The sequence below is a fragment of the Myotis myotis genome, unplaced genomic scaffold, assembly GCF_014108235.1.
Source record: "Myotis myotis isolate mMyoMyo1 unplaced genomic scaffold, mMyoMyo1.p scaffold_m19_p_5, whole genome shotgun sequence".
Lineage (NCBI taxonomy): Eukaryota > Metazoa > Chordata > Mammalia > Chiroptera > Vespertilionidae > Myotis > Myotis myotis.
Window position 1 is genome coordinate 38007340 of NW_023416357.1, and position 20877 is coordinate 38028216.

Here is a 20877-nt window from a genome sequence, read left to right on the forward strand (position 1 = left end):
CAAAGATCATCAATCCACTTATTTACAGATCTATATATATAAAAGGCTAATATACTAAGTGTCTGACTGTCCAACTGGTCGCTATGACGTGCACTGACCAACAGGGTGGTAGACGCTCAATGCAGGAGCTGCTGTGATGCACGCTGGCCATTTACAGAGAGACAGCACCGTGGACCTGGGGCCCACAAAGCAACACTCGGCTTCCTCCAAGTGGGACACAGGCCACACCACCACCTGGAGCGACACCCCACCAAATCGCAGCCGACGCTGCTGAGACCCCATGGCACAAACTGTGGCCCCCAGCCCAGCCCGGAAACTGTGGCTGTGGGTGCCAGGTAATGACGTCACATAGTAACGCCCAGCTTCCTCTCCCTAGCGACTAGCATCCTTGGAGTTTCTTCAGCCCAGGAACACACTTGCTTTATAGCCAGGTGGAAACATTTTACACTTTAACCAAATGTCTGTGAAGCGTTTTCCCATGCCTCATCTCATTTGATCCTCACAAAAGTCCTGGAGTAGGTAGATAGGAGACTTGGTGGAATCCTATTTTCTTTTCACTAGCCAGAAAATGGAGATTTAGAAAGCTTAGAAGCTTGACCCGACTGAAAAGAAGTAAGAAATGGTGGACATTGAAAATGGCTTCAGGTTTTCTCACTGCGCAGAATATAGTCAAACACTGCTGTAGCTAAATATTTAACCCTTTGTTCTCCCTGTGTGATCTACAATTATAATCCTCTTTGTGTTGATTTTACTGCTGTGTTGCTGACAATTACCTGAAAGAGAAGTTGGAGTGCTTCACTGGGCTGGGAAAAGTTTAGCTAAATCAGAAAGCAGGCCTAATTAAGCAAGTTTACTCTATATCTATAAAAGGCTAAGTTGACTCAGGCATGTGCAATACATATAAAGCTCTTGCTAGTGCCAATCGCACAGGTGTTTCGATATGTCATTTTCAATTGTGAATTTGGTTGACACTTCTAGTATAGAGAAAGGGCGAAGAGCGATATTAAAATATTTCTTCTAATTAATTTCCTTTCGATGTGCACAAATATGTGCACCAGGCCATTAGTTCAGTAATTAAGTCCCAGGGAGAGGAAATGGCTTTCCTTCATAGTGACTGTACTGCTCTTTCCAGGATGAGTCAACTGGTTTTATAGTGTTATATTTTAAATAATACAATTGTACTTTAAATGAAACAAAGTTAGCAAATGGTGCCCAGGAAAAGGGGCAAGCTATTAACAGCATCACTATAACCTTGACTAGCCATGGAAGCTCAGGCAGGGTTTTTTGCTTAATTAAACTCACTGTCCTTTGCCTAAAGAGACATGAAGAAGAGAAATGTAAGAAACTCAGAGGGGAAAAAACCTGGACATGATTTCCTCTCTGGGCAAGTGGCATGTCAAATCAACTACAAATCTATCTCTGACTAAAAGAGTGATGTAAAGAGATATCATTAAGAAGAAAAGGGAAAGTGACTACATCTGCTTCTTTTTGGGAGCTGAAGCCCCATTATAAATGGGCTTGGTTTCTTACCTTGGTAATTTTCTTTCTTTATGAAATAATCTATCAGTAAATTGAATGTAAAGTTATCTGGGAAAATTCCATATTGGACCTGTAATGAAAATGAAAAGAAAAATAAGAGGAAAATATCCACTTTAATTGGATTTATAATATATGCCTATTATTATTCAGGATGAAACTTGCCACCATCAGCTTTAAAATATTTGACTATCATTTTACAGCCTCTGTGACAGGGAAAGAGAAGCTGTGACTCATGAGCTTTGGTAACTGGGACTGCTACTTGGGGTGAGAAAGTGGGAGGTGTTTGATGTAAGACAATTGATATGTGAAAAATAAAACTCAATTCTAATACCTCATCATAGGTAAACAAACAAACCAAAAAACTGAAAACAAAACAAACAAACAAACAAAAACTTAAACCAACTCCCCCCACTCCCACATACTCCACTGATTCAGAGATTCTTTTTATAAAGTATGAATATCACACATTATCACCTTATGCAACATTTTCTGGCCCTTAGACTGTTTCCCCCCACCTTTATTGAAGTGTAATTGGCATATTATACTTGCTTAAGTTTAAGGTGTACAATATGATTAATACACATGATATTGAGAAATGATCACCACAATAAGATTAGTTAACACATCTTTCACCACACATTATACAATATGGCACTGTTAACCATAGTTACCATGTTGTACATCAGATCCTCAGAAGTTATCCATTTTATAGCTGGAAATGTGTACCCTTTGACCAATATCTTCCCATTTCCCACAACCCTCAGCCCCTGGCATCCACCATTCTACACTCCTTTTCTATGAGTTTGTTGTTTTTAGATTGCACATATAAGTGACATTATAGGGTATTTGTCTTTCTCTGATTGACTTATTTCACTTAGCATTATGCCCTTAACTTCCATCCATGTTCTCACAAATGGCAGGATCTCTTTTTTTTATAGTTTTATAGTTAATAGCCTGAGTGTTCTTTCCATAAAAGAGCAGGAACAGCAGAAAACCAGATAGACTTTTCAGCCTTTTGAGATCCTTCTTGCTTAGTTTGCCCAGGAATTTCCTTCTTTTAGTATAATCTGTGTTACAAAACTATGAACTGAAGAGAGCAGGATTTAATCTACTCTTTCCCTTGGGGCCCAATATTAGATTTACCAGTGAATCTGCTTATCTGCCTTATCTATAATAATAAAAGAGTAATATGCTAATTAGACTGGATGTCCTTCTGGACGACCTTCTGGACGAAGCGGGGGTTTCGAGAGAAGCCCAGATCCTGGGTGCCAGAGGGAAGCCAGTGCTGGCAGCCAGGGGAAGGAAGACCTACTCTTGCAAATTTTGTGCATTGGGCCTCTAGTTAAATTATAAGTTTCCTGAGTCAAGGGCAGGATATTAATCATTTTTATAGACAATGCCATACCCAATGCAATGTCTCACATACAAACTCTCTGCAATGTATATTAAGTTTAATTGGGCCCAAGTCATGGAAGACAAAACTCCCAAAAACAAAATCAGTATTTCCTTTTGAGTTTTAACATACAATGTCCAATGATATTATAGAAATAATAATTTTCATAGAATTATTGTTAAAATATTTTTATAGTGTTGTAGCTTGAAACTCACATAACAACATTCTAAATTTTTGCTTATTTTGTACTTTATTCTTGAGTGACTTATTTCACTTAGCATTATGCCTTTAAGGGTAGGGGTCAGGGAACTGAGAAGACATGCTTTTTTTGTTTGTTTGTTATTCCTCCCCAAGGATATTCCTCCTCCACCCCCCATTGATTTTTAGAAAGAGTGGAAGGGAAGGGGAGAGACAGACAGAGACTGGGGAAGGGATCAAGGCTGCAACTGAGGTACAGTGCCCTTGACCGGAATTAAACCTGCAATCCCTCAGTCTGCGGGCCGACGCTCTAACTAGCGAGCCAAACTGGCTAGGGCAGACATGCTTTGAGTAAACCTGGAATACATCTCTTTAAAATGTGTAAGATAGTATGAATACTAGGGCCTTGACTTTCCCCCTCAACTTCACCAAAGGAAACCAGGTAAGAAATCCAAGGCTCAGGGATCAAGAATGAAAGGAGCACCAGTGCAGCATTCTCGTGCGTGGACTACCTTTGCTTCTACCTGCCCATTTCTGAGTCATTGTGCTGAGGAAGCAGCAGGTACAGGAATTTTATTTTCAATGTGTTGATTTCTATCCAGCTCCCTTATAAAAAGGACATCAGAGAGGAAATAATTTTAAAAAGTTATTTCTTGTATTATTTTTGCTGGTTCAAACACCGTATCCTCTAAACTCAGAAGAACAAGTTGCAAATGCCAGGAGCGCCCTCACCTTATTTACAAGGGTATATAAGGCCTTGTCTTGTGCACCATATTTTAGGCACTGCCTAATCCAGGTGTGGATAGTCCAGTCTCTCAGGTACCAGCAATTGGGGCTGTGCCGGAATCTAAACAGAGCAGAAGGAGAGAGAAAACAGGTGTTAACTCTTAAATGCCAATGCCAAAATACATCTTCCACCAGCAGGTGCTTCTCTTAGGTATTTACAGATGTGTAGTCAATAGGACCAAAGTCATAAAAGTCAACAGTCTACAAAAAGTCAGGCTAAAACTCACTAACCATAAAGTCTAAAATGGAAAAGGCAAAAAAAAACAAAAAAACAAAAAAAATTAAATTAAATAAATAAATAACAAAAAGATTGTAAAAATTGTATTCCTTATTTAATAACCCCTAAATCAATATCTTGTTTTAATATGAGACTTATGAAAAATGACTTGGTAGAAATACTAACCACGGTGTTATGTGAATACGTAGTTCCTTAGAAGAGAGATGTGGAATTGAAGCTGACCCTAATCAGTTCACAATAAAACAGATGAAGCAAAAAAGAAAAATAGAAGAGCAGAGCAGCTCTAGCTTTGTGTCATATTGATATTTCTTGAGGCACTTAGGAGAGATTGGCATACTCATCAATGAATCAAAAGAAAAAAAAGAAGAAAAAATAATGAAAATTAAGCAAAACTTAGCATTCAGGTCCCCCAGGTCTTCAGAACCCACAGTACCGCTGCCTTCTTCACAGCTCTGCTCTAGCTCTTCAGTCTGCCTCCTCTTGCTTCCTACTGCTCCCCACTTAGCTTTAAAAGGCAATCCACGCTAAGGCGTATGTAGTGACAGTGTTGCCACAAAGAAAGGCATTCCGAACACTACCCTTGCCTTGTGTTTGCACACATTGGTAACACTTTGGGTCAGAGAGCTTCTTGCTCTTGGCGGGTCCAGGCCACAAGCCTCAGAGCAGAGACAATATAAGGGGCTTTGCAGTCCTCTTTTTGTTTATCGATTTTGATTGGGATGGATCTTCAAATATCATATCATGTCAGCTAAAGTCCTGTCCTTTTTCTTTAACTTGATAGAAGCAGGTCAATCTCTGGGCTCTACAAAAATCAAAGTGTTTTCTTAAAAACAAAAAGGCAAGACAAAAACTTGGAGTGCAAGGATTTTGTGCCAGATTGAGAGTTGGGGCTACAGGCGTATCCCAGTGTTTTTCAGAGGCTGTTTATTCAATCTGCCACCTGCTCCTTCCTGCCATCTGCTACTGGGACAGTTTCATGCTAAACAAGTTCTCTGCCAAAGTAAAAGCCGAGAAAAAGGGAAAGTGAGAAGTAGTATTTAATTTAGCCTATTTATTAGTGCTCCGATTAGAGAGATTAGGCAAAAATAAGATCTGAAGATGTTTTATGGATTTAGAGTCATCGAGCCTTCTCCAGTCTTTTGAATATCTTAGATTTGCCTAGAAAATGTCTCTGTCTTTCTCTATAGAATTAAGCCCTTTAAAAGCATAAAGATAGAAACTGGTTAAATTGTGTTCAGGTTGAGAGTGATCTGGCCAAAGAAAGGCATCATATAGGTGCCAGAGATACTAGATCTAATGAGATCCTCTGCAGGTAAGTGAAACAAAATATGTCTTTTATTATTTCATTAGAGGCCCAGTGCATGACATTCATGTATTGGGTGTCCTCTCAGCCCGGCCTGTGCCCTCTTGCAGTCTGGGGTCTCTAGGGGGATGTCCGACTGCTGGCTTAGGCCCGCGGCAGAGGCAAGAGAGGCTCCCGCCACCGCTGCTACACTTGCCAGCTGTCAGCCCCGCTTCTGGCTGAGCAGCGCTCCCCCTGTGGGAGTGCACTGACCAGCAGGGGGCAGCTCTTGTGTTGAGCATCTGTCCCCTGGTAATCAATGTGCATCATAGAGACCAGTCATTCCACCATTTGGCCAATTTGCTATTAGCCTTTTGTTATATAGGATGACTTTCCTCACATGTAAAATCAATTGTTGAGCCACTTGAGCTCCTCTCCTGCTTCCTCTGAAAAATCTGAAATCTAAAGTATAATGGCCAATTAAAAGTTAATTTTACTTTTTAAACAAAAAAGTCATGACATAACAGGTGTATTCCCTAAATGATGGAGATGTTTCCTTGTTAGCCTGTAACCTCCCTGGGCAAGTAGGGGCAGCGACTGACTTGCTCAACCCTGGCTCCTTAGTGCCTGACACCATTCGTGGCCCATGGCAGGTTTTCACCAATAAAACAAGAGCTTTATTCAACACGTATTAAAGGCTATCATGTGTTGATAATTTTGTTAACATCTGTGGTATATATGAAGAACTGTAAACTACCTGTTTGGGGCATTTATAATCTCGTTCCAAAGCAAAGTATACAAAGCTGAACAATTACACCAGGTGGAACAGTAAGTGCTAAAAGGGCATTGCTAGTTGTCAGGAGGTGTTTTTGGTAGTAATGATGTTAGGATCAGTACATTTTTCCTTTTAAAAGCAAACAAAACAAAATAAAAAATGTCAATTACTTCCTTTACCCAAGATTATTTTAAACCTGATCCTTATTTACAATCTAATCTTCCACTTTAGGATATCTCCAACAACCACTAAAGAGTTAGGACTTTTTAAAAAAATTAAATTATTTTTTTTTCCATCACCGTTTATCCCCTCTATGCCTTCTTCCACCTCCAAAGAACTTTTCTTTCTTTTCTTTTTTTTTTTGATGCACTTTAAAATAAGAGCACCACAACCATATCCAGCAAAACACCCTTTTCTCTGATCAGCTGATCATTGTTAGGCTTTGAGCGAGAATGACAAAGATGATAAGACCTGGCAATACTAGTAAAAGCTTCAAAGCTCACATCAAAATTGGTTTTAAGCCACTTGCTAACCTTGTGAGGCTAACTTCACACAGAGAAAAGTCTTTTCTCTCACACTTTATTTCTTAGAAGCCTAAAGGGAAAGTTACAAGACTTCCCACCTCCAATATAATCAACTGTGCACTGCAGCCCTTAGATTGATTTGTCAGCAGACTCAAAGGGGTCTTTAATAAGTTTACTCTCTCCCTCCTGGGACAGGGCTGCTCAGTACGATCTCTCCTCTCTAAACCTAATACTCCAGATACACAACCATGGCGAGAACATTCTCAACTAAATGACATCAAATAAATTCAGGAATAAGAGGAAAACACTTCCTCATATACCATGACATATGCTGCCCAAAGTGCAATTCCTGCCTTTCCCAGCCAAGCAGGAAATAAACTCCCTTCCAAGCCCCCGCCCCCATCAATGATAAAAAAGAAATTAGCACACAACTTATTGGAGTAGCTATCTAGAAAATATACAACTCAAAATATTGACATAGTAAGGGCCCAGGTTTGGAGTAAGTTTGGAAAGAATCGCTCTGTCAATGATTTTTGAAGCAGTTCAGACAGATAAACTTGGGCCTTTTCAGAATTGCCAGGGGTAATATGATAGGCAGGTAAGTCTCCAGAGTGGGTACTTGCCTGGAATGAGTCTGCAGGCTGCTGGACCAGCATTCTCCCTGTCAGCCAGGAGAAAGGCAAAGAGACAAGAACACAACTAACACACTGATTTTCCAATTTGCTTGCAAACAGACTGGCCTTTGTTCTCGCCTGCTCTGACCACTGGCCTGGCAGATTACAGGCAGCCACTGTAGGAGTCCCCTCCGTGCCCCACACCATCAGCTGTTTGCTCACCTCAACAGAAGCGTTATTATTGTCCAGGCCAGCAGGCTGCCAAGCTAGGCAAACTGTGAGTGTGCAAAGGATAAACAAATGCAACCCAAGTAACTCCAACAATGTTTGTGCTCATGACGGCAGAGACATTCTGAGCTTCCAATTTATAAAATTTAAGTAAACTTACAACAATTTTAAAGACATGAGTATTTCTTGGAGGAAGGAGTGTTACGGAAAGGAGAGAATGAAGAAGCATGTTCTCAGGTTCTAGCTCTAGTTCTGGAAGCTGGTTACCAGGGCTGCAGGATCTCTGTCCACGGTGCTAAGTGGGGTGGCCAGGTGAAGACAGAACTTGCCTAGGAAGCCAAATCATGACTAGTGAATTAGCAGGAATTGAGAGGCTGTCTCTCCTCAAAAGTCAGGATATGTTCAGGATTCCTCAGGGCATTTGCCTGCACTGCTGCTCATTCAAGACCAATGTCACCAGGAAGGAAGGAGAGCAGAATTACAGGCTGCAAAACTGACAAGGGGGCAAAAGTCTGATGCCTCGGAGATATCTCGGAAGGGAAGAGTGGTTACACAGAAGTCAAGAGGGAAAAGAAAAGCACCAGAGACTCACTATGATTACACAGATCGTAAAAGTCACATGGGATTTCCTATTTGTGACCAATTTCATTAAAAAAAAAAAAAAAAAAAAAAAAGCAAAAACAGCGGCTCAGTTGGTTGAGTGTTATCCTGTGCACTGAAGAGTTGCTGGTTCCATTCCTGGTCAGGGCACATATTTGAGTTGAGGTTTGATCTCCGGTTGGGGCATGTGCTGAGGGCAACCAATGGATGTTTCTCTTTCACACTGATGCTTCTCTCTCTCTGTTTCTCTTCCTCTCTCTAAGCATGTCCTTGGGTGAGGATTAAAAAAAAGGCGAGGGGGGAGAGACACAGCTTTTCTTCCATGGGATTCAAGTAAAGGCTACTGTTGAAGGTGAGTGGCAATGCCCATCAGCTCTCTCAGAGTCACAGATGACAGCGCTCCCGGCTGAGCAGGGCAGCGGCACAGATGCCAGGGCCTGGAGCTCATCTGCTCCACCAGTTAGCGGCAGCACTGGCTCTTCCATATGACTGAGCAAGCTTTCCACAGCGTTTATCTGATCATGAGAGGCACCACCCTGAACTTGAATTCTGTATCCAGTGGCAACAGGCTTTCCAGATGGAGACCACAGTCCCTGAGCTGGGCAGACATGGAGGTGGGTGACTGGGTAAAGGGAGGAAAGAAAGAATGCCAAAAAGAACACGTAGCTGGCTCCAGAGCCTGCAATGTGGACTGGGAATCTCATTAATGAAGCAAAGTGTGTATAATAATTAGTAAAAGGGTTGAATGCATTCGTGAACTAGAACCAAGGAGCGTGTCCTGTGATTATTTGACCAGAATTGGATCCAATCACTGCCACCCATTCTCTCATTATAAAAGGATAATTAACTTTCTTTTGCATCCTGCTTGAAATTCTGCTTTCATCAATTCTTAGTTGCCCCCATCTACCTAAAATAAAATCATATTTTGGTGAGATAATTTTCTAATGCCTATTCTATTTTTGCCAAGTGTTTAAAAAGGGAGTCAGAGTCTAATATAGGAACCGGTAATGAAGACATTAGTAGGTTAAAATAGTTTTCCTGCTTGAGATCCTAGATTCTTACTCTTATAGGAAAACAGTTAATTTTAACTTTTAGCAAACATGTCCTGAGTGAGCACTAAGTGAAGCGGCAGGAGCAAGAGTCCCTTCCCAAACATTCCCCAGATGGTCAACCAGTGTGGGCTTTGCATTTCCAACAAATTCATTACTACCTCATGAAGCAGATAACAATGTCTTTTTTTTTCATTCTTCTTCTTCTTTTGGTTAATCCTCATTGGAGGATATTTTTCCCATTGATTTTAGAGAAAGTGGAAGGGAGAGGGAGGAGAATAGGGGAGAAAGGAGAGAGGAGAGAGGAGAGAGAGAAACATGGATGTGAGAGTGTCACATCATTGGTTGCTTCCCACATGCTCCCCAACCAGGGCTGGAAACCTGCAACCCAGGTATGTGCCCTTGATCGGAATTGAACCAGTGACCCCTCTGTGGAGGGCTATGACACTCTAACCACTGAGCCATGCTGGGCTGGGCCTTTTTTTTTTAATTTTTAAGTTGTAATACATTTTCCTTTTCTTTTTTTTAAAAAAGACAGGCTTACAGAGATATAAGGTAAAAACAGTAACATTTATACTTTCAAAGTACAGGTCTATGAGTGTTGACAAATGTGAACAGTTGGGCAACCACAACAACAGTCAAGTTATAAGAACAGTTCTGTCATCCCTAACAATTCCTTACTGTCTCCTTTGTAGTCGACCCGTTCAGGACTCACTGGTCAATTTAAGCAAATTTTATTTAGATAACCTCCTGGGGTCTCTTTCTAACCCCACAGGTATTAATTTTGTAAGAGAAAAAGCAAATAAAGTAATAAAACTACAAGTTTTATGTTAGTTTATAATTTATATTCTTCCAATTTCCAGAAAGAAATTGAAAAAATTAAAACCCAGTTTGCAGGTAGTTTTCGACATCCTATATACAGTCATTAGACCTGAATTCTGTTTGCCACTCTAAAAAAGGGTGATAACTAATTGGATTTGGGGTAGAGAATAACACAGGCACAGAATTTTGCAAATGTGAAGTGTTAATAAATGCAGCACAACGGCACAGTTTTTGAAGTGAAGATAGGTAAGAGGGGCTTGTTAGATATCAAAGTGAAAGTCTAAACTGTCAGACCCAGGCTTAAAAATGAGGTCATTAGTGTCTCACCTGGAAATACTAATATGAAATATGAGAAACTACTCTAGGAGAGATACTCTATTTTTTTTCTTTTAAAAAAATGTTTTATTGACTTTAGAAAGAGAGGAAGTGATGGGGGGTGGGGAGGGTGGGAGAGTAAGACAGAGATCCATCAGCTGCCTCCTACCTGGGATGGAGCCCGAAACCCGGGCAGGAATCGAACCAGTGACCTTTCGGTGCATGGGATGACGCTAAACCAACAGAGCCACACCAGCCAGGGCATGCTCTATTTTCTATGTCTTCTCATGGAACAGAAAGCAACCAATGACAAGGAGGATATTATGTCCCCCAAATTATCTCTTTCTCTTCTCTTTGATCTCGCTGTTGTTTTGTCAGATCTTTCTTCATCTAGGAGATGTATTTCTTTTTAAAAAAACATTTATTTATTAATTTGATTGGGATGACATCAGTCAACATGTACATACAGGTTTCAGGTGTGGGTTTCTATGTTATAAGATCTGTATATTGCACCATGTGCCCACCACCCAAAGTCAAATCTTCTCTTGTCACCTTGGAGACATATTTTTTATTCACAAAGTAAGTATGTGTCAGGCACTATGATCCCTATTCTATCCCTGTTGGTCTACCCAATTTCCTCTAACTCCAAACAGCCTTAAAGATGACATCCCCCCTTTCTGATACAGAAAGAAAATGCCTATAGCTTGACCATTCTTGGTTGTTCTTTCACAGAACAGAAAAGTAAGGAGTCAGTCAGAATGAAGCCAACTGTTCTCTGTCTGAAGCCCAGGACGCGATTTTATCAGCTTTGATCAGGTGAACTATGTGGACAACAGGGGAGAATTACTTACGGGGAGAATGGGAAAGAAGTGTTTACATGATTGCTGAGGTGCCCTCTTTGTGATGATGTAAAAGCAGAAATGGCTATCTTTGTGGCCATTCACTGACCTCAGTGAAACTGCTCCCAGAAGCACCTGGTGGGGCCCCTCCCGCCACTTCAAACCTGGACACACAGATTACATCATGCCTGAGGGACACTCTCTCCAGGGCAAGGTAAGGCTAAAGGGAGAGGGGCCGTTAGCTAGGAATAGCAGGAAGTTGAGAAAACTGGATCTTGGAACCAGTCCTATTTATAAAAGAACATAATGTTGTGGGAACTGCGTGGTTTGGGCAGAGATAAGGGAAATATTTCTGGTTTTGAGTAGGAAATCTATGTGCAGTAAGCAAATCACTTTTAACAAGACACAAACATTTCCTGATGTCTTCTAAAATGTTGGCTAGGAACTTCAGAGAACATGTCTGCAAAATCAAGAGTAACACAGTGACTAAGATGGGAAAATCACATATATTAATTAATCACGGGTAGGCTGTGCATCTGAATAGTTCCGAGGAAAAGAAAGGTCAGCAAGAAAAAAGGAGGGAAACAAAGGAATCGAAATCAGAATTTCTGGAGTATTCTAGGCTTATTGGAGTTGCCAGGAGTAAGTCTGCCAGAAAAGAAATGAGCAGGCAAAGACGCCTGGCTGGGTGAAGTGCAGCAGTATAGAAGCAGGGAGAATTAAGCGGTGTTGAGCAGATTTATGTGCTTGTGTGTGAGATTATGGATTTCTTTAGAGGCATTTTTTCGGGTAGAGAAAGCTAAGCACTAATCTGGATTTCTTAAGAATCAGATTTTTTTTTCTTTAATAAAGGAGAAAAGCATCTCAGTGTTTTAAACATTCTGATTCTCTAATTCATGGAAAAGCTGAGTTCCTAAGGATTCTTTGTTTATAGCAAAAGGTAAGACTGGACTTACTTCTAGTTATACAGCCCAAGTTTATAGCTGTTTTCTATTTCTGTAACTCTACTAACCCTTCTATTAAGCCTTTAAGTCTTACAAGGCAGGGGACACGTTTTCTATCTTTTTGTGTTCTACAATAGTGGGTGCCTGGTGAATGGCAACAATGACTAGGCCTGCTGAGAATGTATGAATACCAGTAATGCACAGGGGTTGGCAAAAGCAGGTTCACAGCTGTGAGTCCATAAGACACAGAATTTATTATTATACTAGTGGCCTGGTGCACAGATTCGTGCACATTTAAAGGAAATTAATTAGAAGGTGGCCAGTGGTGCGGGACTGGGTGAGACAGGCCGGACACGCCCTGGAGCCAACCTCCTGTGGTCCTTCCCCAGGGTGGCTCAAAGGGCATCTTCAGAGTGAGCAGAGTCCCTCCGGCAGGCGGGGTCCCTCAGCCTGGCCTGCGGGGGTCAGGCCGAAATCAGCTCTCCAACATCCCCCGAGGGGTCCCGGAGTGCGAGGGCACTTTGTAAAGTTGCTGTCGTACAGGGTGTGGAATGCAAACTCAAGTGTGTAGTAAACCAGATTCGGGCCAACAGTGCCCCAGCAACAACATAACCCACGCCGGAAGGTGGAATCATGCACAGCCCTGAGAGGAATTGGGCTCCCTCCTCTCTGGTTCCAGGGTGCATCACCCGAGAACCGCCGCTGCCAAGTCACCACAGCATGGCAGCTCCTGCATTGAGTGTCTGCCCCCTGGTGGTCAGTGTGCATCATACCTACCAGCCGGTCAGATGGTCAGATTGTCACTTAGCCTTTTATATATATAGATTATTATTTCTTTATTAATTATTGTATTATTTATTTGTATTATTTGTCTTAATATTGTTATTACTTTGTATCATTACATATGACTTATATTTTAGGTAATGATAGCTGGTAATCTAACCTACTTTTGCCTACTTCTGCATGTCAAAATTCATGAATATTATTTATATTTGAAACAATAATCCATTTGGTTTTGAAGTATCATCCTGCCTAAATGGATGAAGCTAGTAGGAAATGCTGCCTTTGTACCAGGCAGGAGGAGGTCAGAGATGGCCGAGGATGTGACATAGTATGTGTTCATCCTGGAGGGCCACCTACTATCTCCTCCCCACTGCTATCTCCTTCCCACATGTACAAGGAGGCATGGATTCTGCAGGACAATAATAAGTTCAGGAAACAGATAAGCTGATAGGAGAGTGAAAACAAAGAGGACAGAGTACACAGGTTCAAAGAACTCCCCTAACAAGTTCTAAATCCAAACACTTAGACTTCTCTCAAGTTGGAAGAGACCTTGAGAGCCACCTATGTCAAGTAAATTGGGGACAGAGGAGGAAGAAAAGTTTACATAGAATTAGAGAATCTTTAATTTAGTGCTGGTAGGGACCCCCAATATCCACTGTTTATTGAATGGATATTGAATAATATCCATGCAGTACCTAAGATAAACACAGCCACAGGACTTAAATTAGACCCTTTACTCTAAATACTCCACCACTGTCTCTCAAAGCTTTTATTATATTTGTAAGGTATCTTGAAAAATTATCTCTGCAGTTTGACAAAGGTCTCTAACACACTGAAAAATAAATAACATCTTTTCTAAATGAAGAAGCAAAATTCAGAGAAAAATACTTAGGCTGTAAAATAATTCTCAACTGTCTTGAACTAGTTAACTCTGGAAATCCGCTCAGTCCTCCAGGGGTTCAGTCCCTGTAACTGTAAAATGAAGAGGTAGGATTATCTGCATCACGAACTCAAATGTCTACAATGGTCAGTCAATTAATATAAATGCATGAAGAATCATGTAAGACAACAGGTGCAAAGCTGCTTGTATTATGACCAAGCAAATTGGCTGTCTACTTATACTGGTTTGAAAAACATACTATATGGGCCAAACAAAATACACTGGAACTCTAGGCTAGACCAGACCACCCAAACTCCTTCCAGCTCCCAAGTTTAATGACCCTAAAGAATACTAAGCCTCATCCACACATTAAAACATCAGTTATCTACACATTTCTATTGAAACAGAAAAAGGCAGTGATACAAATAAGTGAACAGAGACTCACAGATAAACAAGCTACCAGTCAGCCAACAGCTTACTCTCCTTTATTGCACTATCCTCCATTCCCCGACCAGGTGAGTATCATTTTACCCAGTTTGGGCAGTGAACACAGATTATTGTAGGGTGAGCAGACCCTGCCAACTGGCATCTAAATTTCAAAATGAAATGATACAATCATTAAAGTTAAATTCAGGTCCCTAAAGTAGATTTAAATTGGAGATCAAGTTTTGTAGGAAATAAAATTTTCAGTAATTGATTCCTTCATCCATATTTTCTACTCAAATGAATAATACTTCATTGCATTAAACTTATATCTAAAAGTCATCCATCCAAATTAACTTTCTTATGCAACACAAATTGTTTTATATGTTGCTACTTTCTTTTACTCCTTAAGAAATTATTGTAAGCAGTCATAATCACCCAAACAGTTCACCACCATACCTTACTATTTTTGGTATAAAACCCTCTGGCAACTCCTAAAGCAGAAATGGTTGAACTCTTTAAAAAAAGAGGGAGTGAGATGGGGGTGATCATAGGGATATTAGGAAATTACTTGCCAGTTTCTGGAACCATAAAAGGACACAATCACTTTCTGTAGCTAAAAAGGAAAGAAGTTTAAAAGTTGAGATTTATATTTGTCAGTCCAATTGGTCTGCAGGAAGCTTTAATTTAGCATTTACCAAAAAAACCTTATTTATATATGAAGGTAGAAAAATTAAAGTGACCTTTCTTTCTTGTGCTGTCAAATGGCAAAAATCAGAATAACAACATTTAATTAGCAGTTCCTCTATTCAGCTCAAGCCAGTGCCCCCCATACCAAAACCAAACTTCTAAATTGTATAAACATAATATACTAAAAAATAGTCTTAAGAATGAACAAATGCAAATTTCATGCCATTGAAAGGCTAAGGGTCAGACATCATCCCTTTTAGTACGTTAACAATCATCAGAAAGAATGATTACAAATTTTAAACAGGAAAGAGCTGGTTCTTTAATAAAATACCAAATATAAAGGTCTGGGTTCATTTGTTCTGGCTGGCAAACCTTCCATGGACCTGCCATGCTAAAGCTAAACAAAAGCTATTAGGCTGGCCCAGAAGCACAGCACAGACAATCTGAAAAACACCTTTCCTGGCATGAGAACATTATTTTCAATGTCAGAAAGTGCCAGAAGAACTGCCTGCCTCAATGTGACTGCAGGCAGCTTTTCCAAGTCCCTCTGCTTCTCTAAGCATGAGTCATAGAGAGAGGAGAGCGCTCCCTGGCAAGGATAGTCTTTCCTCTCTGGTTCCACACTCCCTCTCCTTTTATTTTATTATATATATAAAGCTTGATGGATAATAGTTAAGTAGATTCCAGATAAGCTTAACTGACAGCATTTGAACACCAGGGATGCAATCTATCATTGCTTAAGTCTATTGTTCCATTGTGAGCCACAGACACAGGGAAGCATCTTCTGCATCCTAAAAAGGGCTGGGCCCATTGGTCATGTGTCAGATGATGGCTGCACTTTGTGGGAGAGGAGACAGAAACAAGCTATGAAAATACCTCCACTTCCCTAGCCTCCTAAACATCAGTAGCTCATCTGCCGGACAATTGCAGCGAGCTGGAAGGGGCAGCAACTCGTCCTTTATGTGTGCACATTAAGTGGAATTTCAACTGCAGTAGCCATAGGCTTTCCACAGGTACATGGCTGCTACGATGCATGAAGCCTTCAGCGAGCAGGCACAATTTTCCCAGCACTAACTTTAGGCAAAAAAGCAAGGGAGCTAGTTAAAAACATTGTTTTTAAACAAAGAATAACGTTAAGGAGTGTTACACGAGAGAGAAAACAGTTCCACTTCTGTGCCTACATGGAATCACTTGTTAGAACAGAATGGAGCATTTGGTGAGAGCAAAGCTGCTCTATTCTGCATGTGAGCATTCATCCATCCACTATGAATCAAGATAATATGCCGGGCACTGAGTGATGTAGAGAAACAAACACACTCCTTGCCTTCAGTGAGGTTAGATTGGGATTATTTAAAAACAAGTGTTTTGTGAGCAGACCCTAAAACAAGCTAAAAAGGCTAATTCAGAAACATCATATGCAAGCCCTCATTTATAGAATGACTAGAGGCCCGGTACACGAATTCGTGCACGTGTGGGGTCTGGTGGCCCGCCCCAATGGGGGCCCATTGGGCGGGGCCAGCTGTGGGGTCTAATGCTGGAAGCTACAGCTTTCCGTCAGCTGGATCTAATCATACTTTAAGGATGCCCAAAAGAAAACACATAATAAAAACTGTTTTGTATTTCACATGCCATGAAATGAAGTTGTTTATGTGTTGTTTGCAAATGTATATCAAGATGGATGATGGCCCTTTAATGATTTTTGCTTTCTTTCTGGGACTCTGCCCTCAGTTTCCCAATATGATCTTTATGTCTGTTTGTTTAAAAGTTTTTCTATTTTTGAATGTGCCTACCCTTCACTGTTGCTCCTGGGGCCTGTGGGTCCTCTTCGCCGCCCCTTTTAAAGAGAGATTGAAAGCTCACCTAATCTGCAAGGCACCACAATTTCACAAAATCCCCACCCAGCCTCTCTACATTCCTCAGCAAAAGGCCGCCATCCTGTTAATGCTTAGGCACCTTTTTAGCTAACTTGGAAGGTCTCCTGGGGCTGCAGGCCGGGCCCGTGGAGGGAGAATTACACACCTTGGCTGCAGTATTAGCAGAGCCCTCTGGAGACTCTGGTTGGGGAAAGAAGGGGCTAATAATTCTTTTCTTGTGCTTTCACTAAATGCATATGCACCAGGGAGCCAGGCAGTGATTTAGGGGTGTTGGGGGCGCTTGGGGGCAGGACCAACCAATGCGAGGGGCTGTGGGAGGTTTGATGGCGGCCTCGCCCCTCGCTAGGGCTTTTATTATATAGGATTGTTTCATAATACCCTGGCATTACATTTTAAAAAATTGGCTCTCAATAGAAAAATGAATTCAACTTTTCTTTTCTCTTCCTGATAATCTGTCTTTTTGTTTGTTCTCTTCAGATACATTTAAAAAAATAAAATGTTGCAGATATAAATAAAACCGCACCTGCCTCCTCCCACTTTCCAGAGGAGAAAAGTTGGTGTCCCATCACTCTCATATATGGTTTTATTACCCAGAGATGTGTCCTGTGTTGAGTACTTTAAGGTACACATGCCTTTTAACTCTGCATCTGAGGGCTTGTCTGATAGAGACCTGCGCCAAACCACAGCAGTGTATGCTTCTGCAGGAGAAGAAACAAAATTAACTGCGATCTCAGGCATGAGGGTGGATCAGAGGCCACCTTTACCATGGAAATCAATCAGCACTGCCACCAGAGAAATCCCTGGTGAGGTGTTAGGCTAAGGCCTGTGGCATAATTGCCTTTGGTAGTAGAGAGTAGTTAAGATATAAGATTTGGCATCAGATAAGACATCATTCCTACTTTATAACCCCAGGAAACCAATGGTAAAACCTCAGGATCCTATTCTGTAAAATGGGAATAAAAGTTATATCCACTTCATCTGGCATGAGTCTGGGCTGATAGGAGGATGAGGCGATGTGAACTGCTTGTACAATGGCTAGCACACAGCTCTTCAGACAACCTGGACAGAGCAGCCCACAGCAGCCACATGCGAAGGGTCATGGAGATCAATGTGAGGTGTTATGACTAACTAGAGGCCCGGTGCACGGATTCGTCCAGGGCGTGTCCTACCCGTCTTGCCCAGTCCCAATCACCCCGACCCCAGCAGCAAGCTAACCTACATGTCAGAGAATCTGCCCCCTGGTGGTCAGTGTGCATTATAGCAACTGGTCAAAGGGTCGAACACTGAGCCTATTAAGCTTTTATTATATAGGATTTACCTCCACATGGAATGTGTCTTGCATAGTGTTGGGCACATATATGCAACAAATACCTGACTGCCACTGGCCAGCTGGGATGGGATAGAGTAGGAAGGAGAGGGTCAGTAAAGGGGTAAGAGCCCTGTGCCCCTCATTCTAGACACAATCTCAAAAGAGGAGCTGGGAGGTGAAGCAGAGGGGAGAACAAAGAGACTTTTCACAATCACAAAGGCTCAGAGCCAAACAGTACAGCGTGTGCCAGTCATTCTGATGACTTGTAGCAGGGTTTCTGATCTTATTTACGATAGAAAAAGGTCCAGATAGGAGAAGGGATTTGGGAGGTGACCTAATGAGGAGTTCATTTGCTTATTAGTGCTCTTCTGCCCTTGGACCGGTTTTCGTAAGTTTGGCAAGACGAGTTACAACACAATAGAGTTTATGCTGAGTCCTCTGTCTGTTTGGTGCCTACCAGCCTCTAGCTGGAGTCAACAATGAAGGAGAATGGACACCTACTAAAGATAAACTGAACTACTCAAAAGAGAAGCTGCAATGGTCATGCTCATTCTCAGAAAATGTCCACCAGTTCTGCACTCTGCGCCTCTACACTGACTCAGGCTGTGCTATCAGAGTGCAAGAATAAAATGAAAACATTATGAGACTCCTTAAAGAGTCTCATATATGGTCACTGAGGTGACAATGTCCTATGCCTGGGACAGAATCTCAGAGGAAGGAAATAGGTATCTATGTAGGACATGTCACCTAAGCAAGCCCAGGAAAAAAAGGAAAAGAGCAGCAAAGACAATGCATTTGCTGCTAAGCAAGCAGCTGTCCCAGCCTGCAATCTCTGTCCCCCCTGAGCAGCCAACAACTCTCTTGTTTCACCACTTACCCAACACTGGTAACCCCAAAAGATTTAAGGCTCAGACCTCCCACTCCAGCCCCCACCCAAATGGAGTCATCAGACCTTCTTTCAGACAACCTGGAGGAAGCACCTGACAGCAGCCACATGACAGCAAAGGGCGACTGAGTTAATGAAATATCTATGAAAAATACATACCAGCTTTTCTCATGTTGAAAAAAACACATGTGGATACAACTAACCACTACTAACTGTGTTTTAGGATCCTGTGTTAAGATAGGGAAGGAGAGAGGAAGGGAGGGAGTGAGGGAGGGAGGGAGGGAGGGAGGGAACGAACTATTGTTATAGTGACCACAGAATTTGATCATTTCTAAAATTTTCCATAATCCCATACAACCACAGGAAAGTTTAATTAACTAGCAATGCTTGTACTAACTATATTTCTATGAATAAATGAATGAATGTTTATGAAAGGGCAACATACTAAAGAGCTTGCTTTTTTGAGTATTTAGAAATACTGCCAAGTGCAACAATATGAATGGCTCTTGAGAGTATCATGCTAAGCGAAGTAATAAGTTAGATGGTAAAGAACAAGAACCTTATAATTTCACTCATGTGGAAGGTATAACAGAAAGCAACAACTGAGCAAACAAACTCATAGACACAGACAACAGTATGGTGGTTATCAGAGGGGATAGGGGTGGGGGAGGATGAAGGGGGTCAAACACAGGGTGAGGCAAAAATAGGCTTATAGTTATTCATATGGACAATAATACAATAATTAATAAATAATGTAAGAATAAACTCTGTTTTGCATACTCACAACTTAAAGCTACCTTTGCCACACCCTCTATGGTGATGGAAGGAGATTAGACTTTGGGTGCTGAGCACACAACACAATATACAGTTGATGTATTATAAAGGTGTACACTTGAAACTTATATAATGTCATCCAATGTTACCCCAATGAATTTGATTTAAAAAAGTAATACATTTCTTGATACATGGTCAATATATACATATACATCTGAAATAAGGATAGCAGATGTGGAAAAGGACCAAGAGTCTATATACTAAGTCAGTGCCCACTGCCCCTGATGTAAACAGTCAGTGAATAATTACGTCCACAATTCTTTTCTCTTTAGGCATTCAAGGAGACAACACATAGATGATGTATTCAATAATAAAATCAGTGCTCAACTTTTTTTCAACTTTTACATATCCCAGTCACTGTGCTAACCACTTTTTAAAAATTATTCCATTTACGTATGAGAACAAGTCTACATAAGGTATTTATTATCCTCATTTTATAGATGAGGAAACTGAACGTCAAAGGATTAAATAACTTCCCCAAGGTCACAGTTAAAACAAAGCCAAAATTTAAACCCACACAGTCCAACCTCAGAGCTCTTGACCCCTGAGCCATACTGGCTGGTGGTATAATTAGGTGATTTTAGGGGCAAAGTCTCTATTAACTTTCTATCAAAAACTGGAGCCTCTCTTAATGCTCTAATCAGGGTATCAACAATGGAACAGGAGGTGCTATTCCAATTAAGATTATCCTCTTAGGAGAGGGCATTTGGCTAGAAATCCTTGCATTTCAGAGGTTAGAGATAAAATCATTTGGTTTGAGTCGTCCTGTCTGAAAGCCACTGCCATTTCTCTCCTGATGCTGAAATACAATGTCCTCCCAACCCCTTACCCCTCTGAAATGGTTAGCAAGCACATAGCCCTGGAGTTTCTACTATTAGCCACCAATGTCATCAAATGTCACCATTTGCTATGACATCGCCTCAGTAACCATATGCATCTAATGACATCACAGACATGTGTATCTGTGTTTATCGATGTAGTTTCAATGATAGGATTATGTGTTTTATTTCCTTACAGGTTTATACATACATTTACATAGGAAAATGCTATCA

The 20877-nt window shown here is 41.1% G+C and overlaps 1 protein-coding gene across 8 annotated transcripts in view; it reads right to left on the reverse strand.

Moving 5' to 3' along the window:
- MRPS27 (mitochondrial ribosomal protein S27) overlaps positions 1-20877 on the reverse strand; it is a 79320-nt gene that overhangs the window by 13604 nt on the left and 44839 nt on the right. For all 8 annotated transcript variants that reach the window (XM_036308259.1, XM_036308257.1, XM_036308260.1 and 5 more), the window contains 2 exons: positions 3863-3977; positions 1531-1609 (listed from right to left, as the gene is read on the reverse strand). In XM_036308259.1, the coding sequence (XP_036164152.1) occupies positions 1531-1609; positions 3863-3977 (194 nt within the window). The remainder of the gene's footprint in view (positions 1-1530; positions 1610-3862; positions 3978-20877) is intronic.